The sequence below is a fragment of the Python bivittatus genome, unplaced genomic scaffold (assembly GCF_059951505.1).
Source record: "Python bivittatus isolate LINGU-HERP-01145 unplaced genomic scaffold, Pbiv_v1 ctg000350_np1212, whole genome shotgun sequence".
NCBI classification, from domain to species: Eukaryota; Metazoa; Chordata; class Lepidosauria; order Squamata; family Pythonidae; genus Python; species Python bivittatus.
The window spans coordinates 39,368,896-39,386,167 of NW_028277074.1; the positions used below are offsets into that span (position 1 = coordinate 39,368,896).

The 17,272-nt window shown below is 38.0% G+C and overlaps 1 protein-coding gene across 3 annotated transcripts; it reads left to right on the top strand.

Annotated features, from left to right (window-relative positions):
* Window positions 1-117: 117 nt before the first annotated feature.
* LOC103048536 (arylsulfatase H-like) lies at window positions 118-16,558 on the top strand. Of its 3 annotated transcripts, XM_007431424.4 has the most exons (10): window positions 119-433; window positions 2,983-3,123; window positions 4,735-4,856; window positions 5,879-6,001; window positions 6,633-7,056; window positions 8,566-8,702; window positions 9,455-9,589; window positions 11,814-11,976; window positions 12,806-12,927; window positions 15,049-16,558. In XM_007431424.4, exons 1-10 carry the CDS (start codon window positions 402-404, stop codon window positions 15,417-15,419), a joined length of 1,770 nt encoding a protein of 589 aa, XP_007431486.1. In that variant the 5' UTR covers window positions 119-401; the 3' UTR covers window positions 15,420-16,558. The 3 variants fall into 3 exon arrangements, with proteins under 3 accessions (XP_025024442.1, XP_007431486.1, XP_088001104.1); XM_088144978.1 differs by lacking the exon at window positions 12,806-12,927 and having other exon boundaries at window positions 121-433; window positions 15,049-15,215; XM_025168674.2 differs by lacking the exons at window positions 11,814-11,976; window positions 12,806-12,927 and having other exon boundaries at window positions 118-433.
* Window positions 16,559-17,272: the final 714 nt, after the last annotated feature.

Genomic DNA, 17,272 nt, shown 5'->3' on the forward strand with positions numbered 1-17,272 from the left:
ATATATATTATTATATAAAATATATATATAATAAAAGGAGTCTATTAACCTAACTGAATATATTATAGAATTCAAGATAACTGCATATTTATTGCTTTACAAATGAGTAGACGGGGGCCAATTTCCAAAGTCATGAGCTATGGTCACAAGTGAAGCTGGTGTGAGGCTCAGCAATGGAGAGAACATAAAACCTTAACTATATGCTTGAAGCTTTTCCACGATGAACTTTGAACACTGTTATTCAAAGTCTCGGGTCAATTTTTAACAACAGAGTTGTGGCTACACCTACCAGTGTTCTTAGCAAGCTATTAAGCAATCAGATGAAGGAGAAAATCAATAGATATCAAGGATAAACCCCGAGAGCTGCTCTTACTTGAATATTTCATGCTCTCTAGTGAATAATGCCTAGCCAACTGAACCACAGGACTGTCAGGTAAGAAACATGCTTTTAACAAGGACATGATTCTGTGATTCATCGTGTGATTGTGTCAGTAGCATCCAAAAGCAGGGACAAGAGAGGTGGGTTAGGCTGACAAATGTGTTGTGGCACTGTGAGCTAGGCCTGCGCCTTTTCTAGTGTGTCATGACCCTGCAAAAGGTGGCATGACCCTCCAACACTGTTTTCCTCAGAATGAGATCTTGTGGGCACTGCTAAACTCTGGGGTTTTTAAAATAGAATTGCTTAAATGAATCAGAAATCTTTGCCTGTTTAAAGGAGTGGCTAAGGAGAGCAGATCCAAAAAAGATATCCCTTTAAAACATATTCTTTGATACTTCAGTGATAAAACCTGTTGCTTCTCCTGTACAGAAAATTTGTGTCTCTGGGCAGAATATATGTATATGAGAGGAGATACGCACACATTAAAAAAGTTTCAGTCAATCTCAGAAGATCTAAACAATGGATTTTTAAAACGTTACAGTTGTTGATTGAAAGGTACTTGTGATCTCTCTCACATGTGGCCTGCATCTCCCTACCAATCTATCATCCCTTCCTTCTCCCCCTACCTTTTACCATCCACTTTACCCCAATTTAAACCCTCCATTAGTCTAGCCACTCTGAACATCTGATTAAAGGATTTGATGCTTATGCCTTTGAATAAAATGTGTTAATCAAAAAAGGTGCTACCAGATTCCTGGTTTTTTCACATACACACACATATTTTTTAAATGTATTTTAGAGCTGGAAATCAAGAAGTGAGGGATGGGGATTAATTTAATACTTGATTTATTTGCTTGTTTCCCACTATTTAAATCTTGTATGGCTCCTCCCCTTTTGCAGTGTAGCCCCCAACATGCCATTCAAATGTTGATGTGGCCTTTGGCCCAGTAAACCTTGTACATCTGCTTTAGGATAGAAAGCTGTATCAACGGTGCAGTAATTGTTGCCCCAAGACTGTTGATAATGGACCATAGAAAACCTTTCCTTTCCAAGTAATTTTATTTATTTATGCATTTATATGGCTACCCAACTCAGACTATGTGACTGTTGGCAGCATACAAAAAGAAAAAAAGAAAAAAACATAATCAACCAGTACAAAAGAACATATCTCATTAAATTAATTTAGGCCCAACTAGATGGCAGTACAAGCCAATGTTGCCTAGTCTCAGAAGTCAAAGCTGGATTGGAAGAAAGCAGCAGTAAATTCTGCCCAGGAAGTCGTCAGGAGTTGAACAAAACTGGAAGATTTTACCATAACATAATCTGGGGAAAGATGGTCTTGAAAGAAGGATTGAAAATATTAAATGGAAGAAGCCTTTTCTGTCAGTTCAAGTACTGAAGTCGAGTGAGGGAATAAGATAGGTAGATACAGATATAAATATGCATAAATATTACAAGAGAAATTTATGGTTTTTATATTGTTTGCCTTCTTTTAAACCCTGAGAGAATATTACAATTGTGTGGTGAAATCTTGAAATATTTGCACCAATCACTATCTAGTAGTTTTTAAAATAACATTCTTAATGTATGACTCACAAATAGTTTCACTGAATGTTGAATCATATCTATCTATCTATCTATCTATCTATCTATCTATCTATCTATCATCTATCTATATCACAGGAGATTTGTTCATTTATGCAAGTTCTTCCGACAATTATTGTGTGTTTCAAATTCAGTTTCAATAATCATTAATTTGGTTCCTAACCAATGGTTCATGCCAGCATTATGAAAGGTAAACTCATAAAGTTCAACATCTATGTACTTCTTTTTTTTTTAATTCATGAATGGATGCTGTCCTTTTCATATATATAATTGCAAATGTCCAAAAAGAAGATTACTGTTTGTGAAAAAAGGGATGAAGGGTGAGTATTCCCAAGAAAAAGGCAAGGAAAAGCATTCACTGGAAGCTACATTATGGCAATTCAGATTGTTGGTCAATCTTAATTTAACATAGTCTACAGTGATGGCCAGTCTCCAGATTTCACGCAGAACTTTTCTGATCCTGTCTTGGGATCCTAGGGAGGCTTTGAACACAACGTACAGGTAGTCCTTGACTTACAACCACAATTGGGACCAGAACTAATGATGTAGTCATTAAGTGAGTCTCACCTGATTCTATGACTTTTTTTGCCCTGGTTCTTAAGTGAATCACTGTGGTCGTTAAGCAAATCACATAGTTATTAAGCAAATCCAGTTTCCCCTTTTAACTTTGCTTTTCGGAAGCCCCCTGGGAAGGTCACAAATGGTGATCACTTGACCCCAGGATGTTGCAACAGTCATAAATAGATGCTGGTTGCCAAGGGCCTGAATTTGGATCACATGATTGTGGGGACACTGCGACAGTTGTGTCAGGGCTGGTCATAAGTAACTTTTTTCAGCGCCGTCGTAATTTCAAACGGTCATTAAACAAATTGTCGTAAGTCGAGGACTACCTGTATATGGTGTACCACTGAGCTAAGCCTTTCCTGTAATATTTTCTATCACAAATATCCCAACCATATAAATTTCTAATCCAAATGGTTTTGCTGCTGTCTATGTAGATGCAGTCTAATTGCTTGGCTGGTTTCCTCTTTATTTTCCCAAACGTACGGAGTAAATGTGTCAGGACCCAACATTTTGCTGATAATGGCAGATGATCTTGGATATGGAGATTTAGGATGCTTTGGTAATAATACCATCAGGTAAGAGTAAAGTTTAAATTGTGCCAGGGCTATTCTGTGATTCTAGGAACCGTGAAAGTACAGATAAGGGAAAATATGCCATATTTCTAATGAAAGGGGACAAGAGGAAATAAGAAATGAGAAAAATGAATGTGTCTTTAAAACTGTTATACATAAGGAACTCTTCTATTTTAAAGAAAACCATCCAGATCAAATAGGCAATGTTTTGTCTGCCACAAGTGTCCCCAAAAATTGATTATCTTGTCCTGCTGCAATGCAGGCAGCCAGCAATCCAACCAGGAAGGGGGGAGTTTAAAAAGTCAAGATGTCATTCACAAATGTGTGATTGAAGCCCCATTTCTTTTACATGAATTACATATACAACATTAAAAACGCATTAAAAACAGGGGGGGCTTCAATTGTTCAGTTGCAGCTACCATCTTGAACCACTCCCCAGTCATACCTGTCCTGAAAGGTCTAGTAATTAGACTGATGGATTTGCAAGGCTGTATTCTAGGGCTGTCCTCAAAAAGACCCTTTTTCCCCCTTCGGAGAACTCTTATGCTATAATTGGTGAGCTTGCCATAGACCAGTGTTTTTCTACCTTGGCAACTTTAAGATGTGGGGACTTCAACTCTCAGAATTCCCCAGCCAGCATGCTGGCTGAGGGATTCTGGGAGTTGAAGTCCACACATCTTAAAGTTGCCAAGGTTGAAAAACACCATCATAGACTATCTTAGCGCTACTGCTGATTTCCTTGGCCATTCATTTTTGTCTTGTCTTCCCACACCCATCACCTGGAGAACAGCTGCTAACAGACAACTGGAAATTTTATTTATCGTTCTCTCGGTTAAGCCTTTGAGGTTTCTAACTTCCTGGAATCAAAGTTCCCTGTGGTTTGGTTCATTTCTCTTTCACTTTATATCATCACAAGCCCATTATAGGGGTATTGAAGAGTTTGGTATAAAACTCTTGTATTGGAAGTTTGAAACTGTAATGTTCACTACAGAATTTTTATAGGAGATAAGACAACATGATAAAGACAAGCAAGTAAAGCAAAACAACACACAACTATTATAATTGCGGACTTTTATTTTCAGGAATGAATGGGTAACAAACATCATGAATAAGGAAAGAAATAAAATAATTGCACTTTAAAGCAAATGGGCCCATTATCGTACTTTCTAATTTGCATTTTTATCATATATTGACTTAGCTTTTGGGTTAGACTAGATTAGTTAATTTATGGATCTTACAGTACCCAAGAATGTTCATGTGCCCTCAATTTCCCAGACCTAGGGGAGTAGTTCTGGGCACTGTTTGAAGATTTGAATATCTTCAATAATAGTCTTTTGGAACCTAAACAAAGCTGAAAACTAACAACCCTAACAATAACAACAGAATGACTTGTGACACCTTAAAGATTAATAAATTTGTTATTATAATCCACTTAATTGTATTAGCTCTCTATAATATATTGGAAGAGTAAGAGTGCATACTATAAAACAGTCATTTCTTACCTGTATAATTCCCAAGACTGAATGTGTACCAAAGAAAGGTTTGTTGGTTTGGAATTATGACAGTTTCCCCTAATCATACTATTACAGGACATCCCTTGATTTTTCCTCACAGGACTCCTAATGTTGATCAGCTAGCAAAAGAAGGAGTGAAACTTACTCAGCATATTGCTGCAGCCTCACTTTGTACCCCCAGCAGAGCAGCTTTTCTGACTGGCAGATACCCCATCAGATCAGGTTGGCATCTCTTGCAGTAAGTAATGAATGTGAGAAAGAATCTCCTGCAGAAGGATATGCTGTTGGCATCACCTTACATCCCTAAGAGAAGTACAGAGCTCCTATTCTTTAGGTCGCAATGTTCTTGAACAGCCACAATGTAGCATGGGGCTCCATTAAGTCTTTCGCTTAGGTTATTCTGCAGTGATTGTGTTTGCATGATACACTAAGCATTGCTTAGTGTTCTGATGAATAAAATATATTCCTTTGAACATCTGGCAGGTGGTACAGCAATCCTTGGTCAGCTGGGATTTGGCAATCTGTTTACATTTTGGGTAATATCTCAATAACTTTCATGGGTTTGGGTCATTTTTTAAACCCATCAACAAAGAAAAAGTCATGTTGACTCAGTTGGTCTTGGAGGTGCAACTGAGCCTTCGTCTATCTAGGGGGATTAAAACAAAATGGGAGCAAAGCAGATAATGAGAACAGTTCTAGTTTAGGGCCACCCGGGCATCACACACTGATTTCCCAAGGGACTAATGGCTGCCTATAAAGTCAACATTGATCCAGAGTGGGAATGGATTGTGATTTAGGTAAACTATTCAGAATCTAGCAGTTGTTGTAGACTGTGGTTTAAAAAATTGTGCCTTTACCAAAGTCTGCCCTATGGTCTGGATTCAGACACGTTAAATCAAATCACAATATGACTTCATGTGTCATGTGAAACAGGTAAAAGATCTCATAGGAACTCCTGTTACCATGCTGAAGGCTATATGGAGAAATTATTCCAGTTTTAATGACTGGTCAGAATACATACCCTAAGTCTTCAGCATCCCCAAACAAACAGGGAGAGGTGTTAATGTTACCCTTTCATATCCGTATTGCTCTTCTGATGCATAGCAAAATTATCCTCCTCAAAATTATCTGTCACCTTACAGCTTCCAGACAATAATCAAGATCCTGCCTGTTCATTCCTTCCCTTCGTGTGGGTAGCTTAAGTTGAATATGCGACTAATTTCTTTCTCCCATTTATATTTTAGGTATGGTGTCTCAAATTAACACACGTGTTTTCATTCGGACCGGTGCCTCGGGAGGCTTGCCTGCAAATGAAACAACATTTGCTAAGTTGCTTCAGCAGAAAGGCTATGCCACTGGCATTATAGGTACAATATATAGATGCTTTATTTCTCATTTGGGTTTCATCTACTGTTCCTAGGTGCTAAATCTCATGTGTCTGTGGAGGGGAGGGAAGATTGTAATGAAGCCCATGGCTTGTTTTTCCAATCCGGCTTTTTCTCTCCATGCTGAAGTTTAAAATGCCCCTTTTCCAGCATGTTCTCCTACTGTTAGGTTACTTCCAGTTGGAAGCTTACCCACAAAAAACCTGCCTTTTCTTTTTTTGCTGAGTTTTCTGTGGAGGAAAAAAAAAATGGAAGAAAAGCTGGGAAAATAGTGGTGGGTTTCAAGTGGCAATTCTGAGAAATTCTGTGAACTTGGAGGTGTCATGTGGTACCAGGTTAAAACACTGTCTGAAAACATCCTGTTTATTAGTACAGTACTTCTTTCACTGAGTTAGTGTAAAAAGAAGAAAGAAAGAAAGAAAGAAAGAAAGAAAGAAAGAAAGAAAGAAAGAAAGAAAGAAAGAAAGAAAGAAAGAAAGAAACTGAATATTCCATCATTCATATCATGCAATACTAAATTGGATGACATGTTATCTTTATAACATACCTGGTATCAGGATCTGTTAGAGTACAATAAAAATCATGGTTCAGCTATCAACTTTTAACTTTTCAGGAAAATGGCACCAAGGTGTGAACTGTGAATCCCGTAACGATCACTGCCATCATCCTTTAAACCATGGTTTTGATTATTTCTATGGTATACCATTGACCCTAATAAATGAATGCCAGGCTAATAAGGATCCCGAACTGGATGTCCAACTGCAAGCTACATATTGGTTTTGCACACAGATGGTTGCCCTCTTAGTGTTTACTCTTCTTCTGATAAAGATGGCTGCTTTGTTCCCTGTGAAATGGAAAACAATTGCCTTCATAACTTTGTGTGGTGTATTATTTTTTATCTCCTGGTTTATCAATCATGGATTTGTAAGATACTGGAACTGTATGTTGATGAGAGATCACACAGTTATCGAACAACCAATAAACCTAGAAAATGCTGCCTCCAGGATAGTGAAAGAATCTGTCGCATTTATTGAACGGTAACTAATGAAATTATTGAATTAACTTCAAAGTAACTCTTGTTTCAGACTGGATAGAAAAGGTTTTAATTTTCATGCAGGCTGTGCCTAAGCAGGGGGGGGGGGAGTCTATCCTTCCAAGGGTAGTATTTCAAATCACCAGCAAAACACCAGCTTCCTGTTTGAGCATGATTGCACTGATGCAAACATATGTATCTTGATACTAGACAGAACTATTTCAGCCAAGCTGTCCATCTTTCCAGTGCTGATCATATACATCTTGCATGAGGAATGATAATGCTTCAGTTAAGGGGCCATGGAGGTGACTGCTTAACTTTGCTGAAGCAAAAGGCCAACTAATTCACTTCAACTATGTGATTGGGGCGGGGGGGTGGGGTGGAGATCTCAAATCACTTTAGGCCAGAAAAGAATTCTCCTAATCTTCTCCGAACTACTGGCCAAAGTGTTTCCAAGATGGGCGGCATTGACAACACTGCAGAAATGCTTTCAATGTTTCCTGAAGCATCCAGCCTGGAAGACCTTGACTTCTTGCAGACCAGACTCCCGGCTGCACACTTTCAATGCCCACCTTGGGTGCATTTTGGCCAAGTTTGTGGGGAAAGACTTTTTTCAGCCTTCTCCCCACTGCTTCCTGAAAATGTTTTGGCTTTTCTTAGGCCACTTACTTCCTCCTGATGGGGGGCCAATAGTGGAAAAGAAAGAGCTAAGTGGCACTACAGAAGATTTTCTATGCTGCTGGCCTGCCTCGCCTCTTGCCAATGGTTGGGGGAAGCACCTGCTGCAAATATTTTGCCCTTGACTAGCACTGAATCCTCACAATTTGGGAGACTTCAAAATGTATGCCAAGGGGACCTTGATCTCATTGGTTCTTCTGTAATCAAGAGGCTTTGGGTTGGTGTCTCTAGTACACCACCACTGTCCATCACTAAGGACATGTAGTGGACAATACCCAAGCCAATCTCCCTGTCAGCACAAGCAAATGCATCTCTCAGGATGGACAGCTTTAGCAGAGACATACTGCAGCTTCCAAACCTGAATCCTCCTTGAGGCATGACAGAGTGTCATTCAGACTGGGTGGCCATGGTGTGGATGTTGTCAGGAGGGCCTTTAAAGAAGTCCAAAGCAAAGTAACATAGTCATTTTCCTTCACTATTAGAAACAAGTGGATCACACTGCTTTGCAAAGCAGCTTCAATGGGGTGCTGCATACAAAGCTTTGTCAAAGCTTGGCGCAGTCCTATTAAACATATTATTATCTTTATAATGTGAATTCAAGAATAAATAGAGATAAAGTAGCTTGGCTGTAGTGAACCAGCGAACTGATGAGTGAGCTGTCAAGATTTATTGTTCGCTCTTTCAGTGATTACACTGCACTAGAAAAGCAGGGAATGCTTTGATATCTGCTAAATTAAGTCAGGCATATTCAGCTATGACTCTTATTTGGTTCATGGATGCTTTTGCAATTTTGGGTGGGGAATGATGATTGAAGTTTCTTATATTTGTTTCTCAGAAAGAAAGAAAGACCATTCCTGCTCTTTGTTTCTTTCTTCCACGTCCACACACCCTGCTTCACCACAAAGAAGTTTCATGGGAAAAGCCAGCATGGTTTATATGGAGACAATGTAGAAGAGATGGACTGGATGGTGGGTATGTAACATTGTTTAATGATTGGTATAGTGTCTGTTCTCTCCGGATCAAAGAGCTGGGAATTCTTTTCCCTCATACTTTTCTAGAATATATTCAGCAATTTCTTCACCACCCACCATTTTTCCTTTCCATTCCTTTCAGTTGAAGGAAATTTTTCATTCGGCAGCTGAATTCTAAACATTTGTAAATAAAAGTTCACAGTTCCCCATCACTAGTTCCCATTGCTAGAGCTTCATTGTGTTCATTTTTCACCTACATCTGAAATTTCAGTTGACAGATACAAGAATGCTTCTTGTATAATCTTGGGAAAATCTGGTGGCAGGAAAAAGGTAGAACAATGGTCTTGTGAACCTACAGTACATTTGAGTACTCTGTGTGTGTGTGTGTGTGAGAAAGAGAAAGAGAGATATTATATTTTATGTCTAAATGTTTAATATTTTTATATATTTCAAATGTATTTATGTATGAACATGATTTTTTATTGTATTTTAATTGTATTTTAATTAATATTTATTCTTGTTTTACTGTAAATCACCCAGAGTTACTCTTGAGTGAGATGGGCAGCGACTAAATTGGAAATATAAATAAATATAAAATGTATATTTTTATACACAGATTTTCACATATACTTATTTAGTATTGTGTACTGACAGTACATTCCAACCTCTGGCAACAAATGTGGTCTATAATTATATAAAAGCTGTGTTTTGTTTCATTTTAAATGAACTGTTGGGATTGCTCTAATTATGTAGGAAAAATTCTTGCTGCTGTTGACAGAGTGGGATTAAGGAACAACACTTTTACTTATTTTGCTTCTGATCATGGAGGATCTTTGGAAGCTAGAGAAGGAAATACCCAGATCGGTGGTTGGAATGGTAGACTTAAAGGTACGAGAGCTTTACTTCTGTTATCTATGCATTTAGATCACTGCAATGGCTTGAATACGGGCTGTCTTTGAAAAGTATGGAAATGTGAGTTGATGCACAAGATGTCTGTCAACGTGTTGACAGGGGCTGTAATAACCAATTATTATGGCAGAATTGTATTGTTTTTACTGGCATCCTGCCCATTTCGAGTATGCTAATTTTTTTTACCTTTTAAGGGTTCTCATAGGTTGAGATTGGAGTATCTGAAATATCACCTTCCCTAAGACATTATTGGTTTGGAGAAGAACTTAGACAAGTTCCTTCCTGAAACTCCACGACCCCCAATGCTGCTGGTGGTGCTATTCCTTCTCTGCCTAATGTGCTATGGTCCCTTATTGTCTTTTTCTTCTTCTTTTTTTAACAACCTGAAAGTGATCTTCCATCTTATGGCATATGTTGTAAGAAAAAGCCCTGCCTCAGCCAACTGACGCTGCAATCTTGTCCTAGTATTTTCATTGAAGTATTTTGCCAGGTGTGAGGGCGGCAGTGAACTGAATCAACAAATGTAGGTTTGGGTGATTGTTCTGCAGCATTGTGTGACTTGCCTTTCCTGATCTACTACTGTTGCCATCATTTTAGAGCTTGTGACTTCTGGACCAAAACTGGTACATTCCTGGCCCTTGAATTTCACCCATTTATACCTCTCTGAATCCTCGATGAAAAAGGCCTTTTCAGTAATAAGATTCAAGTTGTTGGAATAATAGAATTAACCATGTTTGATCACTTTTGGGCACATAGCAAATATTTTATTTCCTGGGTCTTTTAAGATCTTTAAAATCTTATTTTCCCAAGCCTTAAAATTTACTTCAGCTCACTGGGTGGTTTTTTTGTTTGTTTTCGGTAGTGGTTTGATCTACTACACCACACATGGGATAGATATTTATTTATTTATTTATTTATTTATTTATTCATTCATTCATTCATTCATTCATTCATTCATTCATTCATTCATTCATTTACTTACTTACTTACTTACTTATTAATTAAACTTGTAGCCTGCCTTAATCCCAGGACTCTCAGCAGCTCACAGAGAAAAAAATATACAATAAAATATGGAACATAAATATGGAACAAAGCAAACCCCAAACACAGTAGATGGATTGGAAAAGCCCAGCTTCTTCTGCAAGGCAGGCAATGTCAGAGACAGATGAACCTCTAACAGGAGGTCATTCCAAAGGGTTGGCCCCATCACCGAAAAATGCTTCCGCGCTTTAAATTACACCTAGAACAAATATGAAGCCAATGCAAGGCCTGTTAAAGAGGTGCAATATGTGCCCAGCAGTCCACACCCATGAGCACCCAGGCCATGCCTCAGTGCTGCAATTTCAGGTGCATTCACCCGAGCATTTATGCATTCATGGATTGCAGAGCAGCAACACAAAACATTGATGATGGAAAATAAAATGGAGAAAGCATGGGTTCTCCTAACAGGGAGAATGAAAATTGTGATTGCTTGCCAGTTAAACCACATTGCTCCAGTTAAACTCATTGTCTCTTCTTGGCTTTCATTTCCTTTCACAGAGGAGAGGAAGCAAACTGGTTAGTCATAAAAAAGGCCCCATCTATTCCCCAGAGCAGTGTTTCTCAACCATGGCAACTTTAAGATGGATGGTCTTCAACTTTTGAAGGCAACTTAAGATGGATGGACTTCAACAATATTCAACGAATATTTTTAAAACTTGAAAGAAATGAACAAAATAACCCCCCACTTCCTTTTAAGATCATCATTACAGCTTCATAGCACAATACGACTATTCTTTTAATAATTTCCCAAAAGTTAGTGAATATCTTGGACATATTTTCAGTTTCAGCTTTAGAACAATATGCCTGGTAGTTTTAGAAAGGATAATATGCATTAGTTTCCAACAGAATATGAAGGTTTTTAGAAGACTGTAAAAGCAGATTTTTAAAAAGACTCTTGATCTTTATTCCTTTATTATCCTTTTGTTGTTTAATCCATCATATATTCAGAAGTTATTTAGATCTGGGAAAAACTCTTATCAAGTTCCCAGAAACAAGAAATGGTGATCTATAAAAATGGTGAGTTGTTAATTATCAAGGGTCATAGGTTTCTCACTACTCACATTAAGTACATGAAGCAGGTGGACTATGCAATAAAATCAATCACTTGTACTTTTGACTTCATACAACTAATATCTTTTTCCTGCTGCTACTTTTGATTCAGGTGGAAAAGGCATGGGTGGTTGGGAAGGAGGAATCCGTGTGCCTGGAATAGTTAGATGGCCAGGAAAGATCGCTGCTAATACCATCCTTGATGAACCCACAAGCCTGATGGATATTTTCCCCACAGTGGCTCATTTGGCTGGGGCACCAGTGCCACAAGACAGGTATAAAGTATTGTCCTAAAAGGGATTGAGAGACACTGAAGTTTAGCTAAGAAAAATATGCAAAATATATTAAATATTAGACTGTGAAGGGTTTAATTTGGAAGAGCACAGATGCTGTACGGTGAAACAGCTGGCTCATTTTCTAACATTGTATATATGCAGTGGAAGATGCTTCATCTTTCTAGGACACTACCCATCACAGCTACCAGCATCAGTAAGGCTCCCAGCATGATGTTTTCTATTGTCACATTACCCAATTTGAGGACAAGTAACAATGGAAAATCAAATCCACCAGGTGTGTTGGAGTCTGCTGGCTTCCCAATAAGCTAACATAGTTCTACAGTCATTCTCGTTATCATAGATGAACTGCATGGTTCATACATTTCTTTGTCTTGACATCTCTGTAAATTAGGTATGTCTAAAAAGAGGAGAATTCCACCATTATAAAAACTTGAATATTCTAAATATGAGTAGGCATTCCCTCAGTATTTTAATTTGCATATTGTTGTGTTCAATCACATTCATTGTAAGCTTTATAATCTACATCAACTTCTTCCACAGTTTATAGTCCTCCTTTGAGTAATTACAGCACTACATGTGAAATTGGAAAAAAAAAAAAAAGACATCAAAACTGCTACCAGGAAAAAAGAACGCTGGTTAAAAAAATAATTGTCAATACTGGTATTAATAGACTTTGCATTCCTTTTCTCACCCCTTATAGCCCACCTAATTTTTAAGAAACTCTTCTCTAAGACTTTGCCTTGAACCTTTTGGCAGCCATATCTATCAGGGATAATCCTTTCCTGCCCTTGTTATTCCTTTATGCTAGGATAATTGATGGGAAGAACCTAATAGCTTTACTGCAGGAAGAAGTTCAACACTCAGAGCATGAATTCATGTTTCACTACTGCGGGTCGTATTTACATGCAGTGCGCTGGTACCAGAAAGAGAGTACGTGTAAATTGTCTCCCTTGATTATATGCTGTACATTCCAGATAATATTTGGGTCATATTTGTATGGCTCTTTATATACATAGTTCTTACGATTCTTCTTTTCTCTGTTGGTTTGTGTGTATGTGTTACAGAGAGAGAGGAAAAATACAACCTCCACTACCTTCTTTTTCCTTGATTTAATCACATGTCATGCCATGTAGCTTCTCTGCCACAATTTGACTTGAAATGCCAATATGATGTTCTTTTGCATATCCCTTTATTTGTAAGAAAGTACCATTAAATACAGCATGATTTACTTTTGACTTAAACATAGATTCGTGCTTGCAGTGTGGCTTGAGCAGTGAAGTTAAGTGTGGCTTGAGCAGTGAAGAGAAAATATCAGACAGCCAAGATTTGTTCCTTAATACTGTCTCTCTTCAATGGGTTGCAGTTATCTTGGGAATCTTTCATTCTACAGATTTACTTTGTGGTTCAGCAAAATTGAAAAATCAGTAAGGTTTAACTTAGTTTCTTCAAGCCCCTCCCCCCCCCCAAAATACAGTTTAAAAAGAAAGGATCATTATTATTCTGGAAATGTATTTTTCAACAGAAGAGAATATATGTAGCACAGGGTTGAATTGTGGAGTCCTTGGTACTCTCTGATTTTGGTTGTTTGCTTGCAGATGTTTCATTATCTAACTAGATAACATCATCAGTGCGAGTGAGTGGGGTTTGCTCCCTGTTTATATACAGTAGCTTACCTTGCCAGTTTTGCGGGCGTGTGGTTTTCTCTTTGGTAGTTCCTTGATTAGGGTATGGTTTTCTGCTTCATTGTCTGTCTGGTGTTAATCCCTGCTTATCTGGGCATTGGCTGCTGGAGAAGCTGAGTTCTGGTCTCTTTGTTTCCTGCTTAGCTTTTTTATTGTCTCTTTTGAATGGTATGTAAATATGGTTTATCTCTATGTGTCTATTGATGGCTGATTTTTCTGAATGCCAAGCTTTCAGGAATTCCCTAGTGTTTTTGGATTTAGCTTGGTCTAGGATGCTCAGTGTCCCGGTTGAAATTACGGTTGAGTCTGTCCATGCGTTGTGAGATTAAGGAGTTTTCATCTGACTGCTGTTGGTGTTCACGGATCCATTCTGCTAATGTTCTGCCTGTCAGTCCCACATAGTGGCTGTTACAGTTCTTACACTGTATGTTGTAGATGACTCCTGTTTTTTCTTCTTGGGCTACTGGGTCTTTTGGTTTACATATTTTGGAGGGCTTTAGTTGGTTTGTGTGCTATGGTGACGTGGTTATAAGAGTCTTTTGGTTGTTTCTGAAATGTTTCTGATGTATGGTAGTATTGTCCTTTTCCTTGCTTGTGTTGGTTATGCTACAGTGGGTTGAGTAGTCAGGCACTTTTTGATAAAGTTATGTGGGTATCCATTTTGTTGGAAGAGGTTGTCTGCAAGCAGTCAAGCTCTGAAAGCACCAAGGACTCCACAGATGTATTTTTATGCCTCATATATGATTAGTTGATTTGTCTCTACAGATTGAAGTCAATTTTGTATTATGTATTTCAAAACCAGGGCAAAAGTATTTTAGTTTTCCATGAGCAGCCCTAAATTATCTCCCCCCCCCCTTTTTGCAATGCTAAAATTTCTGAACAGTGGTATTCTTCAAAGCAACAGAATTGCTAAATGTGCCTATTGCTCGAATTTGAAAATGATCATCATCAGACCTAACTATGTTTAGCCCCACAGCCAAAATTGTGACTGTAATTTTAATTATATTTGGCAATGCTGTTGGAGTTCAAGACCATTCTTACCATAAGGAAATAGCTGCATTTGCAAGCCCGAGGGTTCTGTGCTGCGTGCGATCTTGTTTCGCTGCCTGCGGCCCTGTTCATTGTTGGCTCGCGCTGTTATCAGTGTATAGTTAAAGCTTCCGCTGCGGTTTTCCTGTTTGGCTGGGCGCAGGTGAGCCGTTAATTAGCGGCGCTTTCAGTTCCTCTTTTCCTCGCTAGCTGCCGCCGGTGGAGTTCGCTGGCTACGAGCTTCCCCGAAGCCCCGTGCTAACCGAACCTGACAGAATAGCCTTGGGAAAGACCACAGGTTTATATGCTAGGTACTGAGTATCTTTTTGTTTTCTCCAAGGTGGTGCTCTTTGGAAAGTCCATTATGTAACTCCGAACTTTAAACCACAGGAGGCTGGAGCCTGTTATGGAAATAAAATGTGTCAATGTTTCGGTGATGGAGTCACCCAGCATAACCCTCCTTTGCTTTTTGATCTCTCATGTGATCTTTCAGAAGCCAATCCCTTGTCCCCAACTTCTGAACCACTATTTAATATTGTCATAACTCAAATTGCAAGAGTAGTGGCCAAACATCGTAATACTCTCACACCTGTTCCCCAACAACTTGATGTATACAATGTTGTTTGGAAGTCTTGGCTGCAGCCATGTTGTGGAACATTCCCTTTTTGTTGGTGTAATGATGAAAGCAGTAATGATACCATAATTATTTAAATAGATTTTAAGATAATTATTTTGATAATAAACATGTCTTAAATATTGTCTTCATATTGTTGGTGAGGAATACGGTACTCATAATGTTCCTTTAAAGAGTGAAATAGGATGGCGAATTACAAGCTTATTTTGTCTGTATATTTCATGAATAAACAATGCAGTACTTAACTACATTAAATTATTTGCCTATCCCTTTCTGGATGAGACAACTGCTTCCCTTGAGACATTCCAAACTAACATCGTTTCTTCCTTTCTCTCTAATGGATCACCTCCTTAGCAAATGTAGTTTTTACTTTCCAAACACATGCTTGTAGACAGCCAAATATTTCCAAGCAACTTAAATTTTAGTGATCAACTGCAAGGAGGAGGAGGAGGAGGAGATGGAAACATCTCATCTAAGGCAAATGTTTGCTTTCTTTAACATTTTCGCTTCAGATCACTTTATGAATATAGTCCACAAGGGTACATAATCTGACCCTTATGTATTAACAGTGGGCAGAAGTCACCTCTTTAGCATCACTCTGGCTTCTTGCCCCCTCTGACTATCTCTTTACATTCTTTTAATTAAGACAAATAAATATATAGCTGGCATGCTACAAAACCAGGTGCCACCTTCCAGCATAATCTCTGTTTACATGAAACACTTGACTCCTGTATTGTAATGGAAGGAAGGAAAGGTTTCACAATTAAAATAGTGCCAGTACAATAAATTTGATAAACCTTTTTATCAGCAGGCTCTACTGGATATCCAGATGCTATTCATAGTATATTTACTGCTTTCTAATTATTCATGACTATAATCTCTCTACTTTTATAAGGTTCTTAAACCAATATGATGAAAATAGGGCCATGCAAATTTCAAGAATATAAAATGTTTATTTGATAATCTACTGTATTACAAAAATGAAAAAAAATCTGGAAATTAAAAAGTAGAATTTACACCTTTTACTAAATATTTACAAAATCAGAAAGTATCAAACCAAAACTACAAAGAAATAAGTATGGGTGGAAAAACATAAATTATCTAATACTGACATCTCCTCACATGCAAAACTAAACTTCCTCAAGAAACTATTAAAGGAATCTCTGCTTTAGGACTGCAGCCTAAAACAGGGAAGAAATAATCACAATAAAACTTAAGAGAGGGTGCAACAAATATATTTCAAATGTTCTAAAGTTTCATTTTAATTTGGTAATCGTCTAAATGAATACATAAGAGGTTATGTAGTGTTTTAGTGGTTCACTTATGCATAAAGCTTTGAAACAATGATCCTAAGATTCAGTGTTAAAGTTCAAAGATGATATATTCTTAAGTAAAATGAAGGCTATCAAGTTATAATTTCACTATGGATTACCCTCAACAGTAAATAAAAAAATATTTCACATTATCAATCAAAGAAGCCAGTGCACAATGAGAAGAAAGTGGCCCAATTAATCCAATATGACCAAGTTTCTACTACCAACACTGTTATAATGCCCTAACATTGTACCCATGGTGAGCTTCCTGCCATTAATCAGATAAAGTATTCCTTCACCTTCCTGATGAAATGGGCTCTAGTTCACAAAGGCTAATAGTACAATAACACATGACCTAAGAAGTTACAAGCTGCTCTAAGGTTTGGATGTAGCAGATTAATATTGCTAGCCCTCTTCCAAATGTACTGACAGTACAGTTCCCAGAATTCCTGGCCAGTATGGACTTCAGTTAAATTGCAGCTTGATTAATTTACACCAAATAAAAAAGGAAGGCTGGATGAAAATGTAGGAAATGTACAGCCTTCTCTACCAATCCTCTGCTCTTCATGAACAGTTTAGGGGAGGCAAGATTTTACTGAACCTATAAAATCCTCCAT

What these genes read in the sequence shown, in the direction of transcription:
- LOC103048536 (XM_007431424.4), top strand. Translation starts at nt 402, where the DNA reads ATGCCTAGCCAACTGAACCACAGGACTGTCAG. An exon ending in TCTGTCGCATTTATTGAACG is followed by an intron (nt 7,057 to 8,565) that starts GTAACTAATGAA and finishes TTTGTTTCTCAG; the next exon opens with AAAGAAAGAAAGACCATTCC. An exon ending in GCGCTGGTACCAGAAAGAGA is followed by an intron (nt 12,928 to 15,048) that starts GTACGTGTAAAT and finishes GTTTTCTCCAAG; the next exon opens with GTGGTGCTCTTTGGAAAGTC.